Genomic DNA, 27,937 nt, shown 5'->3' with positions numbered 1-27,937 from the left:
TATTGAAATCAATAAATGCCTTTCCATTTGGTGTTCAATAATTTCAAATATAAAGAGTAGATATTACTAATAATTATGTTCTAAAAATAGAAAAGACATTCATAGTCAAATCTGTAAGGAATCTACTCACCTTCAACATCTCTTTATATTTCCCTTAGCAGGTGAATAGAGAAGCTTCTCTTTATGTATATGTATGTGTATATATACATGCATACACACACATATGTGTGTCTATGTATGTATGTGTGTATATATAGGGAAACTTCTCTTTATGTATATGTATGTATGTATATATACAGAGATCTTTTTTAAGGTGCTTATTACATCTTAGCACAATAGAAAAATTGATCCAACTACATACATATTCTAGAATCCAAATAATAAGACAATAAAACTCACTCAACCTGTGCTAAGTGACTTACCTGAAAATCCTACACACAAATGATGCAGACCAGGAAAAATGGGCAAAGTTTGCAAGAAATTTTACAAAAACATATCATATATCATGTAGAACTATCATCAAGTTAGGTACAATAAAATGAATCATTTGTTCTCAACTAGTAGGATCAACTACAATTTTCCAAGGTGATATGTATGCATATGCAGATGTATGTATGTATGCATGTGTATATGTATGTATGTATATATGTGTGTGTTTGTGCATGTGCGTGTATATATATATATATATATACATGTATATACATGTATATATATACATGTATATACATGTATATATATACATGTATATACATGTATATATATACATGTATATATACATGTATATATATACATGTATATACATGTATATATATACATGTATATATGTGTATATATGTATATATGTACATATATATATGTATATATGTGTATATATGTATATATGTGTATATATGTATATATGTATATATATGTATATATATATATATATGTATATATGTGTATATATGTATATATATATATATGTATATATATGTATATATATATATATGTGTGTGTGTATATATGTATATATATATATGTGTATATATATGTATATATATGTCTATATATGTGTATATATATATCTATATATGTGTATATATATATCTATATGTGTGTGTGTGTGTGTATATATATATATATATATATATATATATATATAGAGAGAGAGAGAGAGAGAGATCTTGTGGATTGTGGAGATTAGTAGAGATCTAGGATTTTGTCATGCCCTTGTGATCATTGCATTTCGTTGTCATGCCCTTGTGATCTTTGATCGTGTTGTCATTCCCTTGTGATCTTTGTATATGTATGTATGTATGTATGTATGTATGTATATGTATGTATGTATGTATGTATATACATACATACATACATACACATAGATGCGTGTGTCTATGTATGTATGTATTTATATATATAGAGATCTCTATATACATACACACATACATACATATATAGACACACACATGTGTGTGTATGTATATATACACATGCATATACATAAAGAGAAGCTTCTCTAATCACCTGTTGGGGGAAATATAAAGAGATATATGTTTAGAAGGAAAAGAAAAGAACATTGACATTGATACCTCTTCTCCCCTTGAAGAAAATCACAGAGCAAGAGCATAGAGATCACAAGGGCATGGCACGAGAATGAAATCGCAGAGCAAGGGCATGAAGATCGCAAGTGAACAACAACAAAAGGCATATATCACAAGGGCACAAAAATGAAATGCAGCGACAACAAGGGTATGGAAACAAAATCCTAGATCTCCACTGATCTCCACCAAGGTCACAACAACAAACTGCAATGATCACAAGAGTACGACAATGAAATCTCCACCAATGTTCAGAGCTTTCCATCCTTGTTCAGAGCTCTCCACCCTCTTTCACGTGCAGTTCTCCACAATCGATCAAAACAAATGGGGAATGATTTATGTTTATACTCACATGGGCATCACAATTGTGACACAAATATCGGTATTGCGACAACATCGAGGACAATTGCAAAAAAAAAAATGAAAATCCACAAATTATGTTGTTGTCACAATTTGACCCCAAATGTTGTAGTGAACTTAAGTGTTTTTAAGACTTTTAGTTTGAAGATAGAAAATTATGTGGTTGAGGTTCCTATTGTTGAAAGACAGTTATCTGATCTTGTGATTAAGTAGCAGAGGAAGAAAAAATAAAATTCATAATTAGATGAAGGCTTGCAACAAGTATGATTCGTTTGATCCTGGTAGTTGCAATAGCAAGAGAAGAGAAGCTTGTTTTTGAAACCTTGGGTGTCTAATGTAGGTGCATCCTTGGGCTATTGACAATCTTGCATCCTTGGGTTATATTACCTTAAGCCCTACTTATAGTATCCCCTTAAGAGAAGTCATAGACTCATGACTTACTTTGATGAAGATTCCTCTTCTCCTCTTTTTAGGAACCTTAGTGATCATATGGTTTCTCATGACCCTAATCCTCTATGGAGCATGACTCTCATTCATCTCATGACGAGGATGAGGCTTTAAGGGTTCCTCCCAAGAATCACAATAACGATACTATGGTTGCTTTTGATTCTCTTAAGAAAGTGATTTGTAATGATGGACATGGATCTTTTGTGTGGTCTTACTCACTTTGTCCACGTTAAACCTTCAGCTCAAGCCACATCTAAAATAGGAATGGCTTCACATATCACTAGTGTTGAACCTACCTTGTCTCTTTCCAAACCTATCTCTAGCATTCCTTCTTATGTTGCTCCTATTGAGACTACTTATATTCAACCATTTAATCCTCATATTAGTAGTCTTACTATTTCTTCTCTACATGTGAGTGTTCCACCTGCTTCATTTCCTATCTCACAACCTTCATACAATAGTGTTCCTTACACTTATCCTAATCTTCCTACTATGGTTCCTAATGTCCCACCTATAGTACCTTCTATTTTAGGTAATTTTTACACTCTTCCTAGTGTGTCAAATATGTCATTGCCACCTATTTCCTCTATTGATTAAATTATCTTTAGTATTGCTCAAATTATTTCTTCCTTGCAACAACAACTTGCTTCCCTTACTAAATCTGAGTTTAATGTGCCTACATGCGATATGGGTAGTCCTGCACAAAAATAATGCAGACTAGGAAAAATGGACAGAGTTCGCAAGAAATTTCACAAAAACATATAATAGTAGATATTTTTAGAAAGAAACAAGCCATAACCCAGTTAAATTGGTCAAGTTGTTGATTTTAACTAGGTTGAATACAAATTCTTGTAGAACTATCATCAGATTAGGTACAATAAAACAAAAAATCAATTGTTCCCAGATAGCATGATCAAATACATTTTTCCAAGGTGATAAAATTATATATGCAAATGCATCATTTGCATGCCAGGCATGAAGCGCAATCCCCAATTTATAATGAATGGTTGGATATAAAGGCTTTATACACTAGCTCAACAATAGAAGCCAAGGATGTAACAATGCATGTATTGGCACACTCTTTGTCTGAGGATACCAAGTATCTATTGGTACTATTAATTTGGGCATTCCATAATGTTATGAAGTATTGAAGTCAGCAATAACTTCTCCCATGTCTCCTAAAAACATAGCATAGGTTTAGGGTCCCTTGGCTCCTAAGAATTTGTAGCAGTTATTCTCACTGTTGGAAGAATAACTTCAATGAAGAGTTGAGTGCAAGGAGTTGAAGAAGCAAGTTTTGCTTTTGTGTAAATGTCATAATCACGAGGCTCATTCCCTTGTAGAAGCCTCTACCACAATGACATTACCTTTAAACCATACAAAGGATGTTGAAGTAGTTTCCAACCTTGAAACACTCTTATAAGCAATGGCAAAGAAAATGCAAATGCAATACATATATTACTATTATTTATGTATATGTATGTATGTATGTATGTATAAATGAATGTATGTATGTATGTACATACACATATGTGTGCACCTATGTATGTATATATACAAAGAGACCTTGGCACAATAGAAAAATTGATCCAGCTGCATACATATTATAGAATCCAAATAATAAAACAATAAAAGTCACTACTCAACTCGTGTTAAGTGACTTACCTCAAGATCCTACACAAAAATAATGCAAACCAAGAAAATGAACAAAGCTTGCAAGAAATTTTACAAAAACATATCATAGTAGGAACAATCAAGTGTTCCCCGATAGCTGGATCAAATACAATTTTCCAAGGTGATAAAATTGCATATGCAGATGTATGTATGTATGCATGTATGTATGTATGTATGTAGGTATGTATGTATGTATTGTGTATATGTATTTATGTGTATGTGTATGTGTATGTGTATGTGTATACATACATACATACACACACATAATGTGTTTGTCTATCTATGTATGTATGTAAATATACAGACAGATCTTGTTGATTGTGGAGATCAGTGGAGATCTAAGATTTCGTTGTTGTGTCCTTATGATCATTGCATTTCGTTGTTGTGCCCTTGTGATCTTTATATATGTATGTATGTATGTATATACATATACATGTGTGTGTGTGTGTGTGTGTGTGTGTGTGTGTGTATACATAGACACACACATGTGTGTGTGTCTATGTATGTATGTATGTTTGTATATAAACAGAGAGATCTTGGCACAACAGAAAAACAATAAAACTCACTCAACACATAGCATGGCCACTTATGTGATGGCAATGCCTACTGTTGATGAATTTCTCATGAGCAATGAAGATGGACTTCCCTTGAGAGTAATAGGAGGCGATAAGGACATTCCAAGTACTTTAAAGATTGATCATTTCTTAAAGATTTTAGATGTTAATGGGGAATTTAGATGTTAGTGGGGGTGGGGCCAAATGAGCTTCCACCTTCACATGGTTGGCCCTGATTAGTAGAGAATATTAAACTATTCGTGAAACCAAGCAAAGTTCAACATTAACCTATGATTGCATGACAACTAAGTGTGTGAATCTCTTGGTTTCAAGCAATGCAAAAGGACATCATAGTTCAATATGCAATCTCAATTCATATGCATACGACATCAAGTGGAGCTGAAAAATGCAATAGGTTTGCATTTTTGTTAGAGGTCTTTAATTGGACATTTTAAGTTATAGACCATCATGAACATTGTAACTTTGACTCTTATAGGCAAGGGTAATGTCCTTAGCATGCAAGCAAATCAAGACTTTCTATGTGTTGGCTTGTTGAGGACATTATCTTGGCCATAGCAACTAGAGCTCTAATGTTCATGATGGTCTATAATTTTAAAAACTTAATAGACCTATTAAATAAATGTAATCATGTTCTATTTTGTCATCTTCACCTATTGTCCATGCATATAGAATGTAATTGCACGTGCATTCTGGATTTAGAGTGGCAAAATTTGTTAGCATGAATGTTGATGATACTACATTTGGGAGAGTATCCTGAGCATTGGAGAGTATTGACATGTTGCAGTCATGATTGTGTTTTTCGTTGATGTCCATATAGCATGGATTCTGTAAAGACTGGCTGACTAGCAAACAAAGATATTAATGGTACAGACAATGGTTTGATTGTTTGGTCATGCGCAATTATGGACATGTGTGGCACAGTGTCCTCATGACATGGTCAAGTGCGCAGAGTCTGAGTCGATGGCGTACAGAAGTTGTACCTAATTTATTAAGAGTAGTTTAAAGACAAAGTATTGGGAAAGCAATTCCTGATGATTGATGGCTATCTTACATCTGGGATGTAATGAAGAGATGCGCAGTTAGGCAGTGATAGAGGATAGTTAGATGATGATGTTAGCGAGTGCGCAAGCCTTAGTATCACACATGTGAAGTTTTGTATAGACTGTGAGCCGTCAGTGCTATTGTAAGTGTAATTAATTAATTATCTTGTTTTAATTAATTGGGAAAGCCTCAAGGCCAACTTAAGGAATTATTATGAAGATATGGAATAAAAGAAAGATGTTTTCCTTGATTGAAAAGTGTGATCAAGTGTATAATGTGTATTGAGATTGTTGTAAAAGTGCAAAGTGCAAAAAGGAGCAGAGTGCTTACTGAATGTGTGCAAACGATCTGAGGGATTATTGGATGCAAGATTTTAGATTTGGTTACAAGATTCGAAGGAGAAAAAGCATGGTTAATAGGATAGAGATAGAGGAATAAAGTACATTTCAGTTTTATTATTCTGCAAGGAATAACATAGAGATCATTTGGATAGTGGATTCATCGATCTTGCCCTTGAAGTTGTTTGGGCAGTGGGTCCAGCTGTCTTCCACAACTCGAAATCTCCTAACAAGGATTCAAAGTCTCCTAACACGAACTCATATGTACTGAATGTTGTAACAGACTCCTAACAAGGTCTATCCTCTAACAAAGAATATTTATATTAGTACATCATCTTATGGGTACCATCCCCACTGGGGTTTTCCCTCTGATCAAGGGTTTCCCTAGTTAACATATCTAGTTTTATTGTGTATTTGTATCTTGTTATGGTTTCAATTTACATTACTCATATGGTTAAGATTGTTTAAGATTGTTAATTGTGATATTAGTTGGATAACAGATTCACCCCCGCTCCCCCGCCCGCCCCCCCCTCCCTCCCTCCCTCCCTCCCTCCCTCTCAGTTATATAAGAAAACTATATATTCTAATAGAATCTTATTTTGGATGCGACAAAAGATGGGAAAATGATGTCACTTTTGCAAGTCTGGAACCTTTTTTTGTACTTTAAAGATTGATCATTTCTTAAAGATTTTAGATGTTAATAGGGAATTTAGATGTTAGGAGCGGAGGGGTGTGACCAAATGAGCTTCCACCTTCACGTGGCTGGCCCTAATTAGTAGAGAATATTAAACTATTCTCGAAACCAAGTGAAGCTCAACATTAACCTATGATTGCATGACAAACAACTATGTGAATCTCTTGGTTTCATGCAATGCAGAAGGATGCCATAGTTCAATATGCAATCTCAATTCATATGCATACGACATCAGGTGGAACTGAAAAAAGCCAATAGGTTTTCATTTTTGTTAGGTCTTTAATTAGGTATCACATATAGGATGTTGATTCTATAGGTATCATCATTGTTTGCAAGACTAGCCAAAAGAGCAATGAAAGATATAACATTGAGAGGGTAGCGTTTAGTGAGGGCTGAGTGGAAGAGGTCCCAAGCCTTTTTTGTGTTTCCTATTTTACTGAGGAAATGAATGGACTGGGTGAAATTCACAACATTAAATTCGTGTGTGATGTGAGGAGCGGGTTTCTCCTATTAGTGGTTGAAATTCAACTAGCCATTGCACTTGGTGTATAGTAGGGGCTTCTACGACGAGTATAAAATATGAAAAAAGTGTAGTTCTCTTAATGTGAAAACAAGAAAGTAAATACTAGTAATTGCTCTTTGGTTTCTAATGGTTATGTGGAAGATATGTAGAAGGGTTATAAAATGTGAAGTTCATTAAAAAGCTCCTTAAGTTCGTCAATTGATAAGTGTTGTGCTTCACCTCTATCAGCATCACCTAGATTCAATGAGTGTTAAGCATTCCATTTATTCTCATAAGAGATGGATTCATGTTGAATCACTACTCATGAAACATGGGTCAATTAGTTTGACTCAAAAACTACATAGCTAAATCTTGATAGCAATATCACAACTTGACTTGCTGTGGAAATTATCTCCTACTTATCAATTGATAGCCATAAAAAGGCATTGATTTCACCTTTTAAGGAGGAAAATCTCGAGACCAAAGGTAGAACCATGCCATGACTAATAAATCCATACAAGAAGGCATTGACTTCACCTCGATAACTTGCATTGGAGACCCATGTCCCTCAAGTGATTATGCATTTTTATTTGACCATCTTCATCCTCCTCAATAAGACATCTATTGAAAAGAATTCCCCAACCAAGTGTTCCATAAAACTCAACATTTCATCCTGCAATGGTCGCCCTTCTTCTTTCTTCGATGAAGAAACATGTTGCATCCAAGAACATCTCCTTCTCTTGATTCCCTAGAGCATCATAGCTGACTTAGAGCCTCTTTGTGATGTCCTCATGGAGAATCTAGGAATACCTATTCAACATTTGCCACCAATTTTTTTTTTAAATAATTCAGCAAGTTTTCACTCCCACAACAATGTCATCACATACCCATCACAATTGCGACAAACTTTTATGATAGATAGTCATCATTCCCACGGTACTATTGTTGGAAACCTGTCACACTTGCGACAACCTACTCCGATGGATAGTCGTCGGCACTAAAGCATAAATTTTGCAATTGGGACGACAAATTGAAAACTTAAGTCATCATATTTGCTACAGCCTACTGTTGCAATTGGGATGGCATGAAGATATCTCTCTCACAGCATTGTCATCACATACCCGTCACAATTGTGACAGATTTTTCTGACGGATAATCGTTGCTCCTACAACACTATTGTCGCATACTCATCACGCTTGTGATGACCCACTCCAACAGATAGTCGTCACAATTGCAATGACAGACTGAAAACTTAAGTTGTCGTATTTGTGACAGTCTATTTTCGCAATTGGGACAACCTGAAGATGAACTCTTGCCATTTCCTACTTCCAAATTACGATAGCTTTAAGCGTCACAATTGCAATGTAGTGGCTCACACCTACCATAGCTAGAATAATCCTCAACCTACTAATATGATTCTTCCTCCTTTATCACCTTCTCAACTGGTGTTTTCTCTAGTACCTTGCTTACCTTTCAATCTTAAAAAGGAGTGTGATTTGGTTGAACAACTATGTTCAACACCAGCTAAGATCTCTTTATGGAAATTGCTTCAAATGGAGCCTAATAACCTTGAAAGACTATAAAAATTTGGCAAATGTTTAGATTAATATGTAGAGCTTACTTCTCTTCTTCTTGAATTTCCTAACATCTTTTCTTGGGTTTATTTTGATATGCTTGGCATTGACTCTAAGATCAAAACTCACAACATCGTTCTTATTCCTAAGGCTGAACATGTTAAACAAAAGATGTGAAAAATGAATCCTAGTATCGCTCTTCTTGTAAAAGTTGAAATAGAAAAACTCCTTGACATTGGCTCCATGATTCCTATAGACTACTCTCCTTGGATATCAAATATTTTAGATGTATCTAATGATGAAAACAAAAATAGGATGTGTATTGATTTTTGTAACCTAAACAAAACTTCTTTGAAAGATGATTTCTTTCTCCAACCATCAATATGATAGTAGATTCTACAATGGAACATGCTTTGTTGTCTTTCCTAGATTACAATCAAATATTCGTCCCTCCTCAAGATCAACATAAAACCACCTTTACTACTCCTTGGGGAACCTTTTGTTGGGTTGTTATACCTTTTGGATTAAGGAATGTGGGTGTTACATATCAATGTGTTATGATGCTAATCTTCCATGATTGCATTCATAAGATTATTGAAGATTATGTTGATGATATCCTTTCCAAGTCTACTACCCATAGGGATCATGTGCATGTTTTTAAAAATATCTTCAAAAAGAATACGTTAATATAACATGAACCTAAACCCTCGAAAATGTTTTCTCATGTCAAGAGTGGAAAATTTCTTGGATTTATTATCTTTAATCAAAGCACCAAGAAAATTGATGTTGTTAATATTCCACCTCCTTGAAACATTTCACAACTTTGCAATTTGCAAGGAAAGATACAAGCTATTTGTAGGTTTGTATGAACCCTCACACATTCTACAATTCCTCTCACTTCCTTGTTAAAGAAAGACATTACTTTCTCTTGGATTGAGGAATGTAAAAATAAGTTGAACAATTCAAAGAATATCTTGCTAATCCCCTATCTTACAACCTACTAAGCCTAATCAAACATTCTTCCTTTCTACTTCATCTTCTTTGAATGACTTAATTGTTGTCCTAGCCCAACAAGATAATAATGGAAAAGAATGACTAGTGTATCACATTAGTCATACCTTGGTTGATTATGAGATGTAATAAACTAAAAGTGAAATATAGAGTCTTTCTTTAGTTTCTTCTTGTCAAAAACTCTAACATTATCTTCTCAATTCTAAAACCAATACTGTTAAATTTGACCCTTTGAAACACCTTTTCTAAAAAATAGACTTATCAAGATGTCTAACTAAATGGGTTATGCTCTCAACTGAGTTTGACTTCAATTTGTCTCTCAAAAATTGATTAAGGGATGGGCTTTAATTGAAATATATTGTTGAGGCTTATTCTCATCCTATTACCTTTCCTAACAAATTTGTGTTAGAAATTGACACTGATGGTACTTGGGAACTATATTTTAATGGGTCTAGATATAAAATTGGCTCTAGTGTTAGTATTATTCTTATATCTCCCTCAAAGAAGTGTAGTCCTTTATCTTATCATCTTAATTTCTCTTTCCCTAATAAAATGACAGAATATGAAGCCCTTATTTCTAGACAAAAAGTGATTTTATCCCTCGAGACTAAGAATATCAACATCTTTGGCAATTTGCAAGTCATTAGCTAGCTAGAAAGCTCCTTCGTATGGGATATTATTGGAAAACTATAGAACAAGATTCTCTTACTTTTGTCAAGTGTAGTCCTCAATGTCAACATCACAATAATCTTATCCATGCTATACACATGAACTCTAATCTCAAGTAGCTTTCTGTCCTAGGGGCTTGTATTGGAAAAATATCACCTCCTTCTCAATGGCTTACCAACATTATCACTACTATTGATTACTACAGTAAATGGATGAAAATTGTTCCCCTTTGTTCCACTACCATTGGTACTATTTGTGGACTTTATTCTTCAAAACGTTGTTTCTAGATTGGTATTGGTCTTCAACAATAATTTCAAATATTGGTACTCCTTTTAAGAATAACAAAGTAACAAAGTTCTTGGAAAAATATTGTGTTCATCAATGATTTTCTAATCCTTATTATCCTCAATCTAATGGTCAAGGTGAAGCATCTAACAAAGTTATTGGGAAAATTCTCAAAAAGACTATTAGAAAACATGCTAAGGATTAGCATACATAGTTAAATTATGCTTTATGAGCCTATAGAATGAGTATTCACACTACAACTAGAACATCCCCTTATAAGTTAGTCTATGGTGTTGATGTTATTATCCCTTTAGAATAGGAACTACCTTCATTAAGAGTTTCATTTAATGGTATAATTAATAGTGACACTTTTAGAGAACAATGTCTATAAGAGCTTGATATATTGGATGAACAATGAATTAAAATCTTTGAACACATCAAAGCATAGCATAAATCTCTTCAAAAAAAAGTACAACAATAAAGTGAATGAGTGTACATTTTCGATTGGAGATTGAGTTATTTAGAAGAAACTATGTAATGTTAATGCTCTACTTGGTGAAAAAAGAAAGTTTAGACCTGATTTACTTGGTGTGTGCATCATCAAGAAAGTCTATGGCTCGAGTGCGTACAACATAACTAATGTCGATGGTGTGTAGCTCAAAGATACTATAAATGCCACACACTCGTGTCACTACTATGTCTTGCCCTCTCTTTTCATCTACATCTTTTTATGTGCTTGTATTTTCTTTACATTTAAAGCATTACATATCTTGCCTCATTCTTGACAAAGATATTTCACATTTTGGTCTTGAATATTATGTGTAATTTACAAGCATAAATAAATGTAACACATCATGTGTGTGTGACACACACACGCACGCACGAATGCGCACACACGCACACGCACACGCGCACACACACACACACACACACACAAAATGTGTCCTATATATCAAACCATGTATCGAAGTCGTGCTACTCCACAGGGTGGCGATTTTCTAATCTCCCAGGCCCACAATGAGAGGAAGATGCTCAATATGTATTGGATGGCCTATAGGATATCATAGATCATGAATGGCTCCTCAATGAGTTCCTCTTTGACTGAACCTATAGCCTACCTTGTAGCTCTTTGTAGTCATGTGCAACCTTCTCCAATTCTCTCTTGAGCCAATCGTTTTCTCTCCTCAACTATAACTCTACTGAAACTAATGAGAAAATGTCCTTGTGTCCCTCAAGATCTCGCCATGCCTCGTATCATAAATGTGAAGTGGATGGCACCCTTAATGCTATAGTCATTTCCCTAAAAATATCACTCACAAAGTGTCTCCATTCCCTCAACATCCATTGTAACATAAATACTCTTAATCATATCTCACGTACATATTCAAATTTTCATTATTATTAACAAATATCATCTACTGGTTTGTTGGATACTAGTTTGGGAGGATTTTCAGGTTGCTTTGCTCCAGTCTGTTGTCTTTCCAGGTTCCAGTGTTTTTATGGTTATTTTTTCTGGTCACATCTGTTGGTCTTAGGTCCCTATAAAACCTGGTTTAGTTGTTTAGCTGGTTTCATGTCCTTTTAAAACCTGGTTGTGCTTAATGGTTTATCTTTCTTTTTGATGTAAAGGGTTTCAGGGCCCCTTCAAAACCTGCTTTTACCTTAATCTAAAAACAAATATCATTTACGCATACCTAGATCTCCCTCCTAGTAGATAGGATTGTCAGTAATTGAAGACATTGGGGTCTTCTCTAGTGATGCTACCGGGGGCATGGACTAGATTGACTCTATGCTTTTGATATCTAGTAGCTCTTGGAGGGCATCTTTGAAGAGGCCTTCAGTGGTTGTGAACATACGAAAATAGCCTTCGATGTGAATATTGGCTCCCCCTCTAGTGCATTATGAATGGTGCCTCCTCTAATGTGTCTCATGGTTGCTCATCCTCATCCATCTCTATCATTGTTGGTGCCTCATCACCATCACCAACAACAGTTAGTTCTTCATCATCATTGTCCTCATCATCATCACCCTCATCCTCTCCATTGGTTGTTCTACAATCTGCTCTATAAAATGACCCCAAATCTCCGGTAGGATAATCCATTGGGAAGATGGGTCTAATACCCTACCACCCAAGTATCTAAGCTAGTATCTCAACACATCAACACCCTCTGATGTTGGTGCTATCCTGATATCCTTCTCTCCCTCTACATCCTTCCCTACTACATTGTCAATTGTAGGTCATAGCGCAATCTTGAGCCTCTATATCTCTACGCATGTGAATATTGCAGTACAGGTACAGGAGGAACCTGTTGAGACCAAACTATAAGATGACCACATCAAAATAGTAAGGCACTACTATGTGGTTGTACCTACCCTCGAGAAATGTAAATCTCTACATACACCTTATCTGAACACCTATATATCTCCATGCTCGCATGCATCTGTGTGGTCTCCATATAATCTCGATACCTAGTAGTCAGTCCAAGGTGACCCTTGAGTATAGAGTGTCTCCATACTACCATATATTACTCAAGGACTAGGCAAATGCTTGTGGCATTCCTTCAACTAAATCCATTGAGTACCCCATTGGTCTGGTGCATGTGATGTGCTAGAACATCCACACCTTTAGAAGTGTGCATACTGCCAAACTCTATCTTTGATGCCTCACAAACTTCCTAAGCTCATAGTATAAATAGGTAGCATACTCTGATCCTACAAATATAGTATATTTGGTATACATCCATCTATTGTAATATATGTGCCAAAGGTATAGAAAATAGTGTCCTCTTCATATTAGACATTGTTATGCTAGCAACTGTGCAAATCAAGATCTTCCTTATCAAGGGTACGTCACCTATAGCATGTAGAATGGCGTTCAACTTGATCTAATTTTTGGCTATGTAGAACTGAGATAAGTCAATGCAATACATCTAATCTCTAGCCACCTATGCATTATCTCTATCTATATGCGATCTCACTATATGTCCACGGGCCGATTATCACAAGATCCTATACACATCCTCCAATGTCACAATATCTCTTCTAATGGAAGATGAAATGTACAAGTATCCTCATCTCATCTCTCCATCAATGGAGTAATATCACCTTATGGAATCAGATTTGTGAGAGGTGGTATACCCAAATACAAGCCCAAATCTCTCATGAGATGGACCTCTTCTGGCTGCATGTAATGAAATAACTTGCACAATAGAAGAAGTAATATGAAATATTATATAAATACTTGATAATAACTAAGAGTAATATGCCACTTTGAGGGGGCAACCTCCAAATATCTCCAATGATAACAGACTTCATAATATTATCTTGAAATAAGACTCACAACCTCCTATTTATACCTAATTATGCTTAGGTTGAATAGACACAACCCTACATAACACCTAGGCCGACCTACCTACCTAAATAATAATATAATAATGATACCATGACTTAATTAAGGATTAAGATAGCCGCAAGTTGACTATTCATAACCCTATATACACCAATATTATGGGCGTAGCACATGCCCCCCCTCTCTCTTGAAAGAAGCATTGTCCTCAATGCTAACCAAGTGTGGATTCTTTTGAATGAACTCCTCATCCTCCCATATGGCCTCTTCAACTAGTAAGTTCTTCCATTGGATGAGATACTGAGTGAGGATTCTATTCTTTAGCATCTTCGTGCATGTTTGAAGAATGCACTCTGGTTCCAAAATTATTCTTCCTTCTTCATCAAGCTCGAGTATTACTGTTTTAGTAGGAATATTCTGCCCAATTACCTTCTTCAAACAAGAAACATGAAAAATTGGATGTATCTTTGTTGTTGGTGGCAACTCAAACTTGTAGGCAACACTACCAATCTTTTGCATGATTTGGTATGGTCCATAATCCCTCTTAGGAGGAAGTCCTTTAGGCATATCTCCAAGAATCATTGAGTGACGATCAATTATTGCTTGTAAATATGGATGAATAAGAGCATTAGATTGAGAGACTTATAATGAACATAGTTGGGCCACAAATCCATCCACTCCTTTCTTAAGAAACTTTTGCATTTGATGAGACCTTACCATCTATGGGGATTTTGCCTTCAATCCCTGTAGCTCCACTACCTTTCCTTTTGATTGAAATTACATGAATAGTGCTTGGAAGTTCATCTCAATTGTTCCCAATGTAGTAAGTCATTGTACTCCCAAAAAAATATTTACCGCACCCATGAATATCACATACATTAGGGTATCAAGTTGATAATCTCCCATGGATAATTTGATGCTATGACACTTCCCTAAACAACTAATTGTGCCCCCATCTGCAATCAAAACCTAAAACTTTGGGGTTGGATATATAAAACAATTTAGAAGAGTTGTCAACTTTTTGTTGATGAAATTATGACTACTGCCTGAGTTGATCAACACTGTTACTTTTTGCTTCTTTAAGAAACCCACTACCTTGAGAGTTTGTGGTGTACTGAAACTTGAAAGTGCATGACAAGAAATGATTGGTTGAGAATCATGTGATTCCTCACCTGACTCCCTATCCTCTCTGATATGGGCTCATCCTCTTCTTCCTCACTTGGACCTTCAATATAGAACAATTTCTTTTCACTGCATTTATGTCCTCGACTGTATTTGCTATCACAATTGAAACAAAATCCTTTTGTTCTTTTCTCCTCAATTTGTTGTGGGGTCAACCTATTAGGTTGAGGAAGATAAGGTGTTGAATAACCTTTTTCTCTTGTCACATTAGCCCCTTACTTTCTAGGAATCAAGAACTTCTCCTCTACCCTATGTGCCAATAAGACTCATTTACTGAGCTAGGACTAAACATGTGTACCTCATGTTCAATGTGATCTTGAGACCACCCAAGAATAAATCATTCAAATTCTCCTCTATAATTGTATCCACTCTTAAGGATAGATTTTGGAATTTTTGAATATAATCCATAACTGATCTTGTTTGTTGAAGCTTAGCAAATTGGCTAAAGAAATTTTCTGCAACACTATTGCTATATTGTGCTTGGAGTTCTTCTGTAAAAATTGGCCATGACACGATGAGACCCTTTTTCCTCCTATGAGTACAAAACCAATGATACCAAATGAACTTGATTTGGTTCTAGATATAAGGAAGCCATTGTGATCTTTTGTCCATATGGGGTTTGATGTACCTCAAAAATATTCTCCATTTGATTTATCCATGTTAGAGGATCCTTGCCACCGAATTTGCACATATCCACCTTTGGAAAAAAATTCTTAGATCCCATAGGAGTTAAAATTTGTGTCATTATTAGTCGATTTAAAAGTTAAACCTTGATTGCTTGAAAACTTCTTCCTTGTTTCATTCATATAGGTGCTTAACATACTTCGTATATCTGATATATCTACTCGTAAGTCACACATATCCCTCTTAACCTCTTCCTTGAACTTATTTCCTCATTGGAATTACTATCCTTTGTTGTTTCCCAATCTTGATCAAAAGATTTCCCTAGTGTGGTAGCATTCTTTTTGCCTCTTGTTGGAGGCTCTATCATGATGGAAACCAATATTTTTGTAATATATCACACAAATGAAATATAAATTCTCTTATTTTTATTTATTTATTTATTTACTGTAACTTATTAGGGCCAAGATAACCTTACGAAAAATCAAAAAAAAAAGGGCAAATTTGCTACCTTGAAAGCGAATTTTCCTAATTTTGTAATAACTTGTTTATTTTCGCTTCAATTCCTCCAAGCTTTGAAATGTAAGCTCCTCTACTATGTATTCAAAAACCCAATACAAGTTATACTTCAATTCGGCAAAATGTGAGAGATATGTATATCTAAAATAAATTGTGTAGAAATAGTAATTCAACAATAATTTGCTCAAAATTGCTCCAATTCCTTTGAATTTTGGACTATAGCTTCTTTAATATAGTCTTCAAAAACCCTTTAAAAATTTTTGAAAAAATCACTAAAATCTAATAGTTATGCTCTTCTCAAAATTGCCCCAATGTTGAAAAAAAAATCTTGCCTCTATGGTGCCAAGATCATGCTCTGATACCACTTGTAATGAAATAACTTGCACAATAGAAGAACTAATATAAAATATTATATAAATACTTGATAATAAATAAAAGTAATATGCCACTTCGAGGGGGCAACCTCCAAATATCTCCAATGAGAACAGACTTCACAATATGATCTTGAAATAAGACTCAGAACCTCCTATATACCTAATTATGCTTAGGTTGAATAGACACAACTAGGCTGACCTACCTACCTAAATAATAATATAATAATGATAACATGACTTAATTAAGGATTAAGTTCGTCACAAGTTGACTATTCATAACCCTATATACACCAATATTAAGGGCGTAGCACTGCAATGAGGAAAACTGCCCACAAAGATTAATCATGGTCTTCATCAAGTAATGGTCTCTTAAAGGTCATGTAATGTCGAAATTGGGTCAAAAGTTGTCAGACATCACATCTAGAAGAAGCAATTAGATTATACTAAGGTGGCCTTTGATGGAGGACACATAGCAGATTGACCGAATATTATGTTTCGCTCCTTTAGTCAGGCCTCTTCGTGAAATAATGATCAGCTTTATCATCTGTATGTTTATGGGGCTGCTGCTGCTGTTTCTCGGGAGACTCCTCAAAATATCTTTCTTCTCTCATGGGTGTTAATCCCGCTCCTATTGTTCCTCCTTTGGATGCAAATTCCGATCATTCAGCTTCAATGGATGATGTGGTGCTTGATGGTGCTGTGGATTCTTCCTCTCATGCAGTGTTCAAGCCAAGTTCAGCAGATTGGCCCTCTGCAATTGGGCCTAAGCAAGCATTGATTCTGCTTCTCTTTGCCTAAAGTGGTGACTCTGCTCCTCCTATGGCTACTCATCTTACACCTTGCCCTCTTCCTCTTTCAGCTTCAATATTTTCAGTTTGGGTTCTCTTGGACCTGCAAGTTGCCAGAATGTGATCAAAGACACTGAAAGTGGATCCTCAGAGTATGATGTTTGAACTTTAAATCTTGGAAGCAAATCTACGAAAATTTCTTACAATTGGTTGGCTTTCCAAATCATATGCAGGATATCGTCTTGATAGTTTGATGGTTGTACTGAGTTATTTGTTGCTTTATGAGCAAGGGCCCCAAGAGAACCCTCGCTAATTTTATTTACAAAAAGATGCCCTCTGGAAACACCAAATATATATATATATATGCTCAAGATTGTCATTGCATGATTTGACTTCAGTCTTTTAGGATATCCTCTATGTGATTTATATTATGCATTTCAATATTTCCCGACGATTTATAATCATCCATAAAGAGTATTTCCAGAACTAACATGATATGCTACTGTGCTTATGCTCCTCAAAATTTTGAGGTTGTATTTCAAGAACCCTCTGGCCTGCTTAAAAAGGACTGCCATAAATTGGAAAGTTAAGGTATTACAAGCAGATGGGTTAGAGGAAACACTACTGCCTTTCTAAACATGGGTGCACATTCAATGAAAAAAGTTAAAATGTAACTCCCTCAAAAAAATGGATACGTATGCATATATTTGGTGCTCTAGCAGATTTGTCAGGGGATTGAAATATTTTCATTGATTAGATCAATATTTATTTGAAAAGAAAAGACAGGATTTTCACTGAGCAGAATGGCCTGTTATTAATCCATGTTGTGTCTGAATGCCACATCATTTATGGTAAGAATACTCATCTTCGTCACACCTTTGTTCCCATCTATCATTATCAACCTCATCTTGATTTGAGTGCCTTCGATGATCAGAGCTTCTATCTCTCTTTTTTCTATCATGACGTTGTGTGGTATGCCTCTCAATGTGACTGCTATGTCTGTGGTGACGTTTACTCCTATGTTTAGAGTCATCCTCATCAGTATCTGCATGAGTTCTACCTTCCCTGTCACCTTTTCCTATCCAAATATCACCAGAGTATCCCCTTCGGTCTTTTGAACTTGACCTGCCACCTTCGTCTTGTTCATCTTTTACCAGAAGTGATGAGCCTGACTGCTTGGTAGGTGTATCTCGGTTTAATTTATCATCTATTAAGGATGTATCTAATGCATCCCTTCCTTTGTGAGAAAGTCCTGTTAACCTGTATGCAGATCGTTTATGATGATAATCATCTGAGCTACGGCGCCTGGGTGGTGGTGGAATCTGAATTTCGTGAATCAGTAGCATTAGTTATTAGAATATCTCTATAACATCTGCAATCATGTTATGCAATTACAGATATAGTACAAGAAAGCACCTGAAACCTTCGCATGTATCGCCCTTCTGGAGGGAGTGGAATACCAAGCTTCTTCAATTCATCATGCGGAATAGGCCGCCTGCAAACACAGAGAGTTAATCATAACATAACATGCTTAAAAGATTCATCTTACAGAAGGAATACAGGTCTCAGAAGTCAAAATGATATAATTTCCATGACGGGGAGAAACTTTTGTACAAACGACTGAGATGATAAAAGAAATCAGATTCAAATTACTGATATTGCAAAGTGCTTACAAAGGAGCACGGAATGGTCTTTCTCGGCCTCCAAATCGTAGCTGTCCTGATTCTTTTCGTCCCCCCAAACCACCTCCTGCTCATATGAAAATAAAAGATTTAGTAATGTAACTGAGCCTGTTATCATGTAAGTATACAAAAGAAAAATACTACGTATAAAAAAAGAAATGGTTGGACTAAAAGTTTTCTCCATATTTTTCTTATAACTTAAACAACTTACCTAGCCTGCGTGGAATCCAACCTGGCATCAGCTGTTGTCGATTGTAGTCTACAATCACTTGACTCCCATCAATAATGCTATGGTGAGCAGTCTGCATACCACAAATATTTGACTTTCTTCAGAAGAGCACTCATGGTAACGGTCCTGGTTGTCATTATCATAAGGATATTCACAGAAAACTCACCTCATAGGCATAAAGCATCTCTTTATCAGTTTCAAACTCAACAAATGCATAGCGTCGAGAAGCCCCAGTCACTGTAACAACAATGTATAAAATTGAATAACCAAATCACTATGCAGAAGGGTCCACTTAAACATGTAAAACACTAAAAAGATGAGCAGTTAAATATCACATCACAAGAATGATACAATTTCCAATGTTAAAAGCCATCTGAAAGATTACAGGATACAATGTTTATTTCAGCTTCTTAAGACTAACAAACCAAACCATAATACAGACTGAGAGTAACTAAACGAAGGATTTAATTCCAGTGTCACATGTAAGAGAATCTCTATAAATAGTTGACAAACCATTAATCTGGAGTTCAGTAAAGGTCCTGCTGTGGTTAACCATCACTTTAAAATTTTAAATCACAAATGCATTTGATTTTTGATGCTTTCCATTATATAGATACTAGATTGGTCAAGATCCATCTCATCAATGACATACTTAAAAATATGTGATACTTTGTACAAAGAACAAACAGAAATGAATTTTTTTTGACTAAAGAATCATTTAAGCTTTCAAATCATTCAATGAGTATAAAGACGTATTCCAAAAATATCTTCACTAGTATTAATAATATAATTATATAAAATATGATTGATGTCTCCTCCTTGATTTACCCTTGATACGTGTGTTTTTTCATTCATAGAAATAACTCTTCATATGCCTTTTGACTTTTATGAAAAATAAACATCACTTTCACTTTTAGTTATATTATTACTAAACCTTGTGTTTTTTCACTCATAGAAATAACTCTTCATATGCCTTTTTAACTTTTATGAAAAATAAACTTCACTTTCACTTTTAGTTATATTATTACTCATCTTTCCTTGAGCAAATTGCAAGCATCAATAAACTTCAGCATTGCATGCTAAATAAATTTTAGTTATTTTAGAAGGATTGCTGCTGCCTAGAATCACCAAATAGTATTTGTATTTTTTTTAGGGGCCATTACAGTCTGCCATTCCAAAGATTGCTTGTCCTCAAGCAGAAACAAATTAGGATGCTGAATGGTTTCCTCATCCTCCTATGTTGCCTCATCTCTTGGAAGACCTTCCCATCGAATTAGATATTTGTCATTGTTTTATTTCTTAGCTTTTTCCTGTCAAGCATTTTAAATGGTTTCAAGAATCAGAATCAGTTTTCCTTCATCATCCAATGGGGCTAGATTTAACAAAATGAATACTCTTTTCTTGTAGTAGTGATAGATGTTACTAAAATTGTGTTGTCCACGCTACTTGTTGATGCAGGAGCATCCTTGGGTTGTTGGCAATCATGCATCAACCAAAAATATCTGCTTGTTTTTAATTCTTGTTTGTTCCACTTTAAGTGTTTTGGGAGTTGATCCTTCAGCTCTTCTTGCTTTGAATTGCATAGCTGGGGATTTTCTCTAGCCATCCAGTAGATTCAATGGTCTAGATTCACATCCTGATCCATTCTTTCCTGATGGAGATTTCTTCAATTTGGGTGTGGTCTTATTTGTTGTTCCTGTTCTAACATTCAGATTGGATTTTCTGATCTGGTGAAGCTGCTTCACGATTGGCAAAGCTTGATGACACATTGTTTGATGTTCCTATGTTCGTGGCTGACCTCCTTGTACGATCTCATGACGTTTCATGCTTATCTAAGGGAGTTCTTATGGATTTAGGTCCCCTCTATATGTTGTAAGACATTTTCTTCTTTCTTGGAAAATGTGATCAGTTTGGTCGACTTGTGATTTACGATCATCTATACATTTGTGCTAGTTATTCCCTTGTAAAAAGTGGTGGTTGGGGGGTAATTAGGAGAGGAATAGCATCCAATTTGGATCTAGATTTCTGTTGTAATCAGGCATGTGTGTCGTGATAGTGTAAAATGCAAGTTGCAGGCCAATTTCACGTAAATCCTCTATTTTGAGACAATGAGAAGATTGGTTTGGCATTTCCACTGTGTTGTTTTGTGTCTGAGATTGTTATTTCCATTGTGTTGACTCATGGTGCACGGTTTGGACCATCTCCTTCGGGAAAACTTCTGTCATGACTGCGTCAAGTGGTATCAAAGCAAGATTCATGATCTTGTGTTAGCCAATCAGAGTTCCTGAGCTTATGAAGCCCTACATCTATTGGTTGTGAGGTGGAAAATTGGGGATCCGACTCGCAATTGCATGGGACTTGCAAAAGGGGATCACAAAAGGACCGTTGGCCAGTTTGTAACTTGTTTTTGAGTTGGGGCATTCCAGAGATGAACAAATTGCTGAGTAAGAGACAAATTGCAAGTGTGCTTGATAGATTTCCAAGTGAAAGGTAATTGCAACCTGCTAATCAGATCGCAGAAGTTGAGGCAATTACACAAGGATTGGAAGAATGTCACCTAGAAGGATGAACCCTAAAAGGCTAGAACAAATGATGGAGGAGTTCAAAAATTAAATGAGTGAGATTCATAATGTTTTGACTAGATTACAAAGGAATCCTAAGGCAATTACAAAGGAATTCTAAGGCTGAGGACGAATGTGAGGAAGCTACTGAAGATCTTGAGAATGTTAATGTTAAGATCCCTGCAAAAGAAGAAAGATTGTTGAGAGCTATGGCACATATGGGTAAGAGTCATAGAATTGATGTTCTTTATCTCTTTGGTTCATTGCATCCTAAGGATTTGATAGACTGGATTGCCTAGGAGATTACTTTAAGCTTGAGGATATTAAGGATCCACAAAGGTTTAGGTTAGCACAGACCAGGTTGAAGGGTCATCCTACCTTATGCTGGAAAGAATTGTACCTTAATTGTCTTTGGAATGCTTGAATCTACAAAATGGTTGCTTAGAGGTTCGTAGTTGAGCACAATGAAAATGAGCACACTGTAGATTACAACATGGAATTTGGCTTAGAGGTCCTAACATAGCCACAAGCCGAACAAAAACTATCATAGGGGGCAAAATTTCAAATCTTGGAGCATACGGAGACCTATTGAGTCCCCATCCTACACACAAATACTAGGCAAAGATTGTGTTTCGAGTGTTGCAGGTATATGTTTGAGTGTCACAAGTTCAAACTTGTAGATAAAGGATCAATCAGTCTATGCTACTGCAAACCCCTAGCATAGATGTCATTTCTTCCACCAAACATGCCCCAACCAAGTAGGATATTGAGGAAACCAAATCTCCATGATTGTCGAAATTGGCATGCTGAGCTTCAGGTGCTACTGTAGCCACTAGTTATGGATAGATGTCACCACATAGGTCATGGGGAGAAGCCTAGCATAGTGACCATAATACAACCATAGATTGCGATGAGTGCCACAAATAGAATAAGCCCTGTGTAGCATCAACTAAGACAATATGGAATAAGGGAGGAATTGTGATTGGAACTCACATATAAACAAAGGTATTTGTTTATGCAACCAATTATACGTTGATAGTACAATTAGTATAATTGTCGAGCCAGTATTCAAAGATGAAAAAATCACCATATTAGTATCAATTGATTCAATGGGATACAACAAACCAAATAACCCAAACAACCCAAACACATAAATGCAGCCAAAAACATTGGATGCTTGTTGCATATTAAAATTTGATATATTTGGTGTGGTTTCTTGCACCAGAATGGGGACAAATATTGAAGTGACAAAGCTATTTGCCTATTCCCCTACTCCTTATAGAAGAAGCCAATCCATTTACAAAGGTTGGAATATATTTTAAACTATAATAGAGAGAATCGTTGGTGTGCCTTTGAAGAATAATATAAGTATTGTCGTCTGTAAAGGAAGAAGAGTATTGTACTTACTATCCAAGAAAGAAAATGGCATTCATTTGCATCTACAGGAGGGATTATTAAGTCTATTGTTGAAGGATTTGTCTTCAGCCCATATTGTATACTGGTCTTAAGACTATAGTTGGTAAAGGATCGCATTCATCCAAAACTTGTCCAAACTCTCACTTTTTGATAACCTCTGATGAGAGCTTGTTGTTACCATATCAAGAGTTGCAACAGTTGTTGTGAAGAGTCTGAAAAGACTTTGGAAGTGGAAAGTGTCATTATTGTTAATAAGGAGGTAAAGTCATGGTTGCTTGCCTAGAAAGGAGGAAGCGATCTTAGATTTCCAGAGTTGTTGCATTAAAGAAAGACATTGCAAGGAGACTCAGAACTGTGGGACCAATTTGTGCCTGGAAGCTTGGCCATTTGTTGGTTGTGGCTTGTATAGTGGCTGAAACATGGAGCTTTGCATCCATTTAAGCAGGTCACATACTTCATAGGCATATATTATATCTGCATTCATATTGCCACGATCAGCCATTGTCATCCCTATGCATGTAGTGCAACTATTGTTTATAATGTAGACAACGTAATAGATAGATCGAGGAAAACACGAAGGATGAGAGATTGCATAAAATAAGATAAGATAATGTTATTAATGTCCAACAAGAAACTGACAAGGGTTTAAGGGACTGAACGATACAACAGTTCAGTAAAGAAAAGCAACAAGCATGAGTGCCAAACTATGACCAGAAAAAAAAAGCTACAAAAGGGAAAAGAAGCAAACAAAAGAAAGAGAGAAGGACCATCAGTCCTTTCTCGGTACAAAGAAATCCCATATACAGGGATAAGGACCAGGACAAGCAAGGGTCAAGGTCTCGTTCCGCCTCTGTCTCTGCCTCTGCATAGCTGTGGGGGTAGGGTGCTGCTGTCCAAGGAACCCAAGCCGAGGTCTAACCAATCTGGTGTGTCCGAAGACTGGCAGGAGGGGTCATTCCCTAAACCCAAAATTGTGCTTGGATGGAAAGAAGTTCATGATGAGCTGATCTGAGGTCTGGTGCTGAGAGAATCAGAGCTGTAAAGTGTGATCTTTGAGCTAGAAGGCCTCCCGAAGATAGAACGCTAGGCACCTCTGGTTGGAATAACTGAAAAATGTCAAGAGCAATCTGCAGTCTCTGAATAGGCAATGGAATCTACCTCTGATCTCATAGTAGATAGGATATTTGAAGATAAAATGGGTCTTTGTTTTCGTTTCAAATAGAATGCAAAGGCCGCACAGTCGTTCCTCTCTAGTCAGGTGGTGATCGGTCTGGCAACAAAGTCAGTGGGCTCCAACTCTAAAAGACCCCAAGGTGATGCGGAGGGCATGACACCAACGATGGCTCAAATAAGAAGGGCGAACAATGATACCATCCCGGATCTCCAAAAAATGCTCTGAGTAGAAGGCCATCTGAGGGCATAAACCGCCAAGAGGGCTGATCCAAGTCGTGAAGATGTACTAACTCTAAATGTCAAGTCTAATGTGACTGTTCAGCTCCTTCTGTGAGGGGAGGAGGTGCGCAGGAGCATCCAATGACAACTGGTATGGTGGAAGATGGTCAATGTCAATCCCAATCGAGTTCAGTAAGTTCAGTAAGATAGTGGCCTGGGTATACCAAGAGCGAGCCCTAGTCGTCTCTGTCGAGTTGGCTATGTCCCATGAGGAGCAGTAAGCAAGGTATGAGTATTTGTGTCGGCCCTCAGATGAGTCCACGAAGCCTCTAAGGTGGTGAATAAACCAAATCAAGTCAAAGATGGTGCTAAGTCGGAAAGGATGAGCTCCAAACTTGGCTAGAACAATGATGTGCGGAGTGAAATGGTGGCAATGGATGATTTGATGGAGAAGTGTTTGTACCCGCTCGATTGAGGCCCACTCAGAGTCAAGAAGAGACGGACCCCAAACCACCACTCCGTAGAGAACTGTGGGTCTAATCAGAGAGTCCATGAGAGAGCTTGGACTTACTGTCTTGGAAGTGGTGTCGGAACCACTATCTCTCAAGGAGGGCAAGGGAACCCATGCCCTTTGCCACTCTAGGAAAGTGCGTCGATCTCACGCTGAAACGGGAGACAAAGAACTTGACCCCTAGATAAGTGTAAGAGACAATCTCAATCTGCTGACCCTGGAAGCTTAAGTGAAGATGTGAAGTCTTTAAATAGTTGAAGACCATGACCCACGTCTTGCTCAAGTTCACTGTCAACTGGCGCTAATCGTAGAACGAAGCAAGCCTATCAATAAGCCTCTGGAGCCCCTCGGGAGAGGAGGCCAAGAGAACCACATCATCTGCGAACATGAGAATGGAGATCAAAACCTGGTGCAAATAACAACCATCATCGAGGAGCGAAGCCTCACGGAGGAAGGACTCAAGCTCATCAATATAGACACTACATATTGTAGGGGAGAGTGGACAACCCTACTTCACCCTGATGGTGTTGTGTATTGAGTCAAAAAATCCCTCTGGAGTCCTAAATCTCCCAACCACTATCTCATAGAGTCTCATGATTGCCATCACAAGAATAGTTGGAGTGCTAATATCTCTGATCTCTGAAAGAGAGCTGAAAGAGAGCCCTCCTAGGTACCAATTCAAACGCATTACGGAAGTCTACAAAATAATAGTAGACTTTTGCAGAGTGGTGGCGGGCCTCTTCAATGATAGCCCGTAAAGTCAAGATATAATCCATGGTCTAGTAGTCTGCACGAAAGCCAACCTGTCCACTAGCACAGCACTGACCCCTGTCAATCTGTCTGGTAAGGATAATGTTCAGCATCATGGCATAAAGCTTGGCAAAGGTATGCCCAATCATGATAGTCCTATAGTTACCGAGGTCCAAAGCCAGCCTGGATTTATGAATCGGGTAAATCATATGTCTCAACCCAGAAGCAGGAAAACCAGTACAAACCACCAGGTTGAAGAGCACCTGTATAATGGGATACAAGACCGGAGTACCAAGCTATAGGACCGATATAATGGGGCATAAGAATTTTATATTAGAAATAGATAATACTGAGGAGGGGTGAATTAGTATTCTACAAACTTTAGCCCACAACTGAATATCGTTAATTACTTTATAAATTGCATATGAAAGTAAACTAACAATGTTGAATAGTAAATATAACCATACTCATAGAGAACTCATAACACCATCATTTGTTAACTAGGGAAACCCTGGCCAAGGGAAAAACCCGGTGGGGATGATACCCACAAGATGATTCCCTAAACAAAAGGATCATGTTAAGGATATTGACCCTATTAGGAGTCTATAAAGTACATAAAGTGTCTCGAGTCCTTGTTAGAGGACTAGGCCTTGTTAGAAGCCTCAAACTTGTCAGGAGTTGGTAGATCAAATACAATGTAAGCAAGAAGAGCCCACTACCCTAACATGCACTTATACAATAAAGTTCTTCACAAGAGTAGATATACATACAATACTTTTTCACTGTTGTAATTTGCACTTTCTTTGATCATACATCCGATCTCACATCACATGAGGCTCATATATCTTTCAAGTTGTTCGTACAATAGTCTGAATATCATACAACTTGCACATCAAGCACACTTATCTGCACAAGGTAAGATCTTTACTTATACTTCGCAAATTAGTAATTCTTTGCTCAATCAGCCTTCATGTCTTCACACGCTTGATATAATATAAAATAACTTATGCATTAGTATCCACAAAGTTGGCTCATCATGACTTAGTAATTATTTTGTCACCAAAATTATTCCTTTAAGTCGTACAACTCAATTCTCTGCTATGCTCTGTTCTGCTCTGTCAAATACTCGTACTGGTATTTCAATTGTAACTTGAGTCGTACACATCTGCGCATTGGCATACGTCATCATGACTCTATCATAGAGCTATCCTCACTTGTGCATAAGCTAATTCAAAGTGTCGTCCGTACACATCATATATGTCACTATGTTGCTGCAAACTGTCTAACACTTAAACAATTTTTTGACTCTAAATGCATAAATGAAATGCTCAATATATGTTGTCATAAATGACAAACACTCAAGAAATCTGACTAACCATATTGCCAACAATCTCCCCCTTTGGCATTGATGTCAACATTTGGAAAAATTGGCTAAGTCCCAAAATGATGTCATACATAACAAAAACAAGTAAAAGTAACTACACAAAATTGCCTTCAAAACATAACAATTTTATTCATGTTTTGATGGATCATTACATTCCTTATCACTCCTTATATCGATACATAAGTATACTCCCCCTTACATATACATTACAATCATACAATTTTCCTCGCATTAATACTCCCCCTTTGATATCAATGACAAAGGTGCGAAAAAAATGTATACAAAAACTTCATGGCCTACTGCTGATCAACTTGATATCCTAGAAAACCAATCTGCATATACAAGTTTTAGTCTTTCCACTTCCTTCTTCCAGTTCTCCTTTACTGTATCAGAGATACTAATTAGTGCGCATAGCGCATAAGATGCCACTTCAAC

At 36.5% G+C, this 27,937-nt stretch overlaps 1 protein-coding gene across 7 annotated transcripts in view; it reads right to left on the bottom strand.

Moving 5' to 3' along the window:
• Positions 1-16,803: 16,803 nt before the first annotated feature.
• Positions 16,804-27,937, bottom strand: part of LOC149551579 (RNA-binding (RRM/RBD/RNP motifs) family protein) — a 44,731-nt gene continuing 33,597 nt past the window's right edge. For 3 of the 7 annotated variants that reach the window (XM_089787087.1, XM_089787088.1, XM_089787089.1), the window contains 6 exons: positions 19,655-19,725; positions 19,471-19,561; positions 19,251-19,326; positions 18,994-19,072; positions 18,454-18,899; positions 17,468-17,680 (listed from right to left, as the gene is read on the bottom strand). In XM_089787087.1, coding sequence (XP_089643213.1) covers positions 17,617-17,680; positions 18,454-18,899; positions 18,994-19,072; positions 19,251-19,326; positions 19,471-19,561; positions 19,655-19,725 — 827 coding nt within the window. In that variant the 3' untranslated portion in view covers positions 17,468-17,616. Of the gene's footprint in view, positions 18,900-18,993; positions 19,073-19,250; positions 19,327-19,470; positions 19,562-19,654; positions 19,726-27,937 lie in introns of all 7 variants that reach the window. The other 4 variants (XM_089787090.1, XM_089787091.1, XR_016352775.1 and 1 more) reach the window with 3 other exon arrangements.

The sequence above is a fragment of the Cupressus sempervirens genome, chromosome 6 (assembly GCF_028749045.1).
Source record: "Cupressus sempervirens isolate cs-2001-9-10 chromosome 6, ASM2874904v1, whole genome shotgun sequence".
NCBI lineage: Eukaryota > Viridiplantae > Streptophyta > Pinopsida > Cupressales > Cupressaceae > Cupressus > Cupressus sempervirens.
Note: the sequence above shows the minus strand (reverse complement) of the source record. Positions and strands in the feature narration are given on the sequence as shown.